This window comes from Nerophis lumbriciformis, linkage group LG14, assembly GCF_033978685.3.
Source record: "Nerophis lumbriciformis linkage group LG14, RoL_Nlum_v2.1, whole genome shotgun sequence".
Classification (NCBI taxonomy): Eukaryota; Metazoa; Chordata; class Actinopteri; order Syngnathiformes; family Syngnathidae; genus Nerophis; species Nerophis lumbriciformis.
This window is the reverse complement of record NC_084561.2, coordinates 2205356-2210000: the sequence shown is the minus strand read 5'-3', so window position 1 is coordinate 2210000 and position 4645 is coordinate 2205356. Positions and strand designations below refer to the sequence as shown.

At 41.8% G+C, this 4645-nt stretch overlaps 1 protein-coding gene across 2 annotated transcripts in view; it reads left to right on the top strand.

Annotated features, from left to right (window-relative positions):
* The window catches only part of LOC133616688 (ubiquitin-conjugating enzyme E2 R1-like), a 28218-nt gene extending 23814 nt beyond the window's left edge, over positions 1-4404 (top strand). For both annotated transcript variants that reach the window (XM_061976245.2, XM_061976244.1), the window contains exon 6: positions 3301-4404. In XM_061976245.2, coding sequence (XP_061832229.1) covers positions 3301-3514 — 214 coding nt within the window. In that variant the 3' untranslated portion in view covers positions 3515-4404. The remainder of the gene's footprint in view (positions 1-3300) is intronic.
* Positions 4405-4645: the final 241 nt, after the last annotated feature.

Here is a 4645-nt window from a genome sequence, read left to right as displayed (position 1 = left end):
ATATATATATATAAAAATATATAAATATTAGAGTAAAATATAAAAATAGGATGGACTTATCAATTTGTAGGTAAAATAGTAAGCGCTTTTAGTGTCTAGAAAAGTGCTAAATAAGTCCAATCTATTATTATTATTATTATTACCTTTGCCTTTACTTTTCATTATGGCAAAAAGATGAAATTCAGACTGTAAACAAATAAAACACTTTGTTTAGATTTGACAAGTAATGCAATATGTTTGCATACCATGGTATGTCTTTTTATCAAACCAACATAAGAAGGGGGCAATGGATCAACAATTTCTTTATTATCAAAACAACACAACAACAGCAAGCTAAACTGTCAACGTGCGCGGGCACACACAAAAGTCCCTATGGTGCTTTCAAAAACGTTAACAACCATGTTGCTACAATTTAAATTAAAAAAAAAAAAGGAGTAAAATCCTCTGTGGCATGCAACCGACACAAGGTTGAGGAGGTGCAGTGTGTTACTGCTCGAAAGGAGAGTCCTCTTCTTCCGGGGGTTCTCTCTCCTTCTACGTCTAAGTCCACAGCGATTTCCTTCTTTTTCCCAGGCTGGTTTGTTAGCTTTTTTGGACACATTGAGTAAGCAAATTAGACAAAGCTTGGTGAATGGCGAGAAAAGAAACCCATGCTAAAGCACTGGTAAGTGGCGATCAAGTAATGGACTGCGTAAACAGGATGTGATGTAATAAATAAATAAATGAACAAATGAAGTATTTGTACACCGAGAGATGGTTCGCACATAGAGGCATATTTGGCTCAATTTGAAAGTTTGTAAAACGAAAAGTTCATGAAAAGGGTTTGTAAAAAGAGGCTTCACTGTAGTTTACTTTTAAAAGTATAAAAAAAACAAATCCAAGCCCCTTCTCTAATTGGATCTTTTACCTGTTTGTTGTTGAATGTAATGCATCCATCCATGTTCTATGTTCCCCACATATCACTTGTCTTGGTTTGGTCACATCACTATTTGGCGGAGAGGAGCAGCACAGTGGCTGTAACTCATTCATTCATCAATTTCACAGCTGTTAAGACTCGGGATGCATACTGAGCACCGCTAGTTTTTAGGTACTGCTTCTTTATTTGGTCGGTCCAGGAGGACTGTTAATATTCTGGTGAAATTATCAATTTTTTCTCCCAGCTGACTGTCGTAATTATGACACGCTGTCACATTCACTTTAGGTGCTACTGCGACACACGGGTAGGATCTGATCATCTGTTTGGAATAATGACAAATAAGGAAGCAACACCACACAAGTTTGTAACACAACAATAGTTTCTCCTCAAAAGTCCCTCAAGGTCACGCACGCTAATAAGAGCTAGTGTCAGTTTGAAGTGAATGCGCTTTACTTACGTCCGCCACTACCGCGCTTCATCAACCGTCCTCCTAGCGATCCAGTCAGCGACAGGCGAATATCAGTCCACTCAAAAAAATAGAAAGAATTTAGTCATAATAATCCATAAAGTTGCTCTGGAGCAAGATAGGGTGGCATGTTGGTGTGGCATCAAAACACACCTTGCTGAAATGCACACCTACCTACCTAACATGCTCATTGATTGTATGATACATTCAATAGGGCCACACAAAACAATCAAGTTTCATTATAATTATTATACCAAATTATAAATGAGGAGAATCATTTTGAATCGAGAATCGTGTTGAATCAAGAAGTGATTCTGAATCAAATCGTAATCTGATTGAATCGTTAGGTGCCCAAAGATTCACACCACTAATATTTGATTGATATGTCATGAGAAAGGTACGAATGCCATACATAAATATTATTACCAGCTGAGTGTAGTTGTAATGGTTAGAAACACAGTGTGTGGTCTTGACATGACATCACTGTATTGCACCACTAACATAGTTGACTTGTTTAACATGTCAAAAGAAGGTGTTAATAAAAGATTTCTCTGTTGTGAGATGTTGGTGGTGTACAAACTCTATTATATTTGTTTTCACACTTTATTTACACCAGTTACATAAAGTATTAACAACAGAACCGATGAATACTGGTATCCATTCATCCATTTTCTACCGCTTGTCCCTTTTGAGGTTGCGGGGGGTGCTGGAGCCTATCCCAGCTGCATTCGGGCAGAAGGCAGGGTACACCCTGGACAAGTCACAATCTCATCCATCACAGGGCCAACACAGATAGACAGACAACATTCACACACTAGGGAGCATTTAGTGTTGCCAATCAACCTATCCCCAGGTGCATGTCTTTGGAGGTCATGTGACCCCTGTGGGGTTTACATCTGCATATAGAAGCAACACCTCAGGAAATTGGATATTGGTATCAGTATCGATCAATTCTTCACAATATACAGTACAGGCCAAACGTTTGGACACACCTTGACTATTTACATTGTAGATTGTCACATCAAAACTATGAATGAACACATGTGGAGTTATGTACTTAACAAAAAAATAACTGGAAACATATTTTATATTCTAGTTTCTTCAACATAGCCACCCTTTGCTCTGATTACCGCTTTGCACACTCTTGGCATTCTCTCCATGAGCTTCAAGCTCCCCTTACTCACCATTGCGTATTATACTCAATGGTTAACTTACTCACCATTGTGTTATACTCAGTGGTTAACTTACTCACCATTGTGTGTTATACTCAGTGGTTAACTGGACATCTTTATGTGCTGGACGCCTCAATCATTGGTATGTGTTCATCTACAAAACCATTCTGGGTATCACCCCATCTTATCTGTCTTGTCTTTTAACAAAGAAACAAGGAAGTCACAATCTTCGTTCAATGAATGTTCTGCAACTTGTCGTCCCCAAAGTAAGAAGTGAACTGGGCAAGAAAGCATTTAGGTTTTCAGCACCAAAGGCTTGGAATAACCTACAATCCAATCTTCAACTTCAAAGCCTTGTTACATTGAATGAGTTGAAAGCTTCTGTGAAAGGATTGCAGTCTACCTTGTCTGTATGCACATGTGTCATGTCAGCAAGTTTTAATGTTGTACATGTCATGTTTTATGTGTTTTAATGTAACCTTGCTGCTGCCCTCTTGGTCAGGTCTCTCTTGGGAAAGAGATCTTTGATCTCAATGGGATTTTACCTGGTTAAATAAACGCTATAAAAAAAAGCACACCTGTGAAGTGAAAACCATTTCAGGTGACTACCTCTTGAAGCTCATGGAGAGAATGCCAAGAGTGTGCAAAGCAGTAATCAGAGCAAAGGGTGGCTATTTTGAAGAAACTAGAATATAAAACAGCAAGCTCCGTCTTCTCACCTGTTCTCCTCCCTTGGCCCCGCACAGGAAGCAGGTGCTGGCCACCAAAGGTGACGCAGAGCGCGATGGCGTGAAGGTGCCCGTCACGCTGGACGAGTACTGCGTCCGCACGCAGGTGCCGCCCACGGACGACGGCTCCAACCTGCTGTACGACGACTACTACGACGACGAGGACATGGAGGACGAGGAGAACGAGAACGAGGACTGTTGCTACGACGACTCGGGCACCGAGGATTCCTGACCTCCTCCGCCACGCCTTCTTCCTCTGGAACCTTGGCCACGCCTCCTCCTCCTCCTCCACCTGTGTGGCACCTTCCCACACACTGACTTCTCAGATACATAGTGGGATGAAGATGAGCTGATTGCAGTTCCACTCCTAAGTGTGTGTGTGTGTGTGTGTGTGTGTGTGTGTGTGTGTGTGCGCGTGTGCGTGTGTGTGTCGGAAGCCCTGCCATGTTTCTTTCACCTCTGACCTTTTAAAGCCCACTTGAGCCGTTCACACCCTCGTGCCTTCCCTCCACGACCTTCCTCCCCCACCTTGCTTGAGTATTTCCTTAGTGGACACTTAGGGACGTTCCCTCACAAGGTGGACCAGACCACGTGAGCGTCGTCCACCTGCTGGAACCTTCTGCTCTTTATAGCCAACAGACGCCGTTCGTGGCTTGGAGATCAAACGGAGTCGGGGAGCAGACGAGGAATCCTGCGACGGTCCTTCACCCCCCCACACCCCCCTGTTTTCCTGAGTCCAACTGAAAGCTAAAAAGCAGTATTTGTACAGGTGCATCGTGTCAGGAGGTCAGGGGTCAACGTGGACACACTGTCCATTCCGGTTTGGAATCTTCTCTAATGCAAAAAAAAAAAAAAAAAAAAAAAAAGGTCCTCCATTTTTACATGTTTGTTTGTTAAAAGGGCTGAGAGGTTTTTCCCGTGCAGTCTTTGTCTTTCCACGTGTGGAGTGATGAGGAGAGCACACATGTGACGCCATCATGTGACCCCTGTGGGTTTACATCTGCATATAGAAGCAACACTTCAGGAAAACACCTTTTTCACTCCATGGACTGTTTACAATCTACCTTCACATGCACACCTGGATGCTTTTGTTTTCTATTTAAAATAAAGATCTTTATTAGATTTTCTTTTAATTTTGCTTGTCTGACAATGTTCTGCGATCTCTTGTAGACACTGAAAGGTGTTGAGCGAGAGGTAAGTCATTTGACTCATTTTCCTCTGAATTGTACTAACTTTATTAACACTCTGCTTTTTCTTTGTTTTACAAGGTCTCTGCTTGTATTGTGCAAAATAAATGGTAAGAATGATTCCTTTCCATCAAATGTCGCATCTTTCTGCAGCTATGTTGAATGTCTTGTCTGTG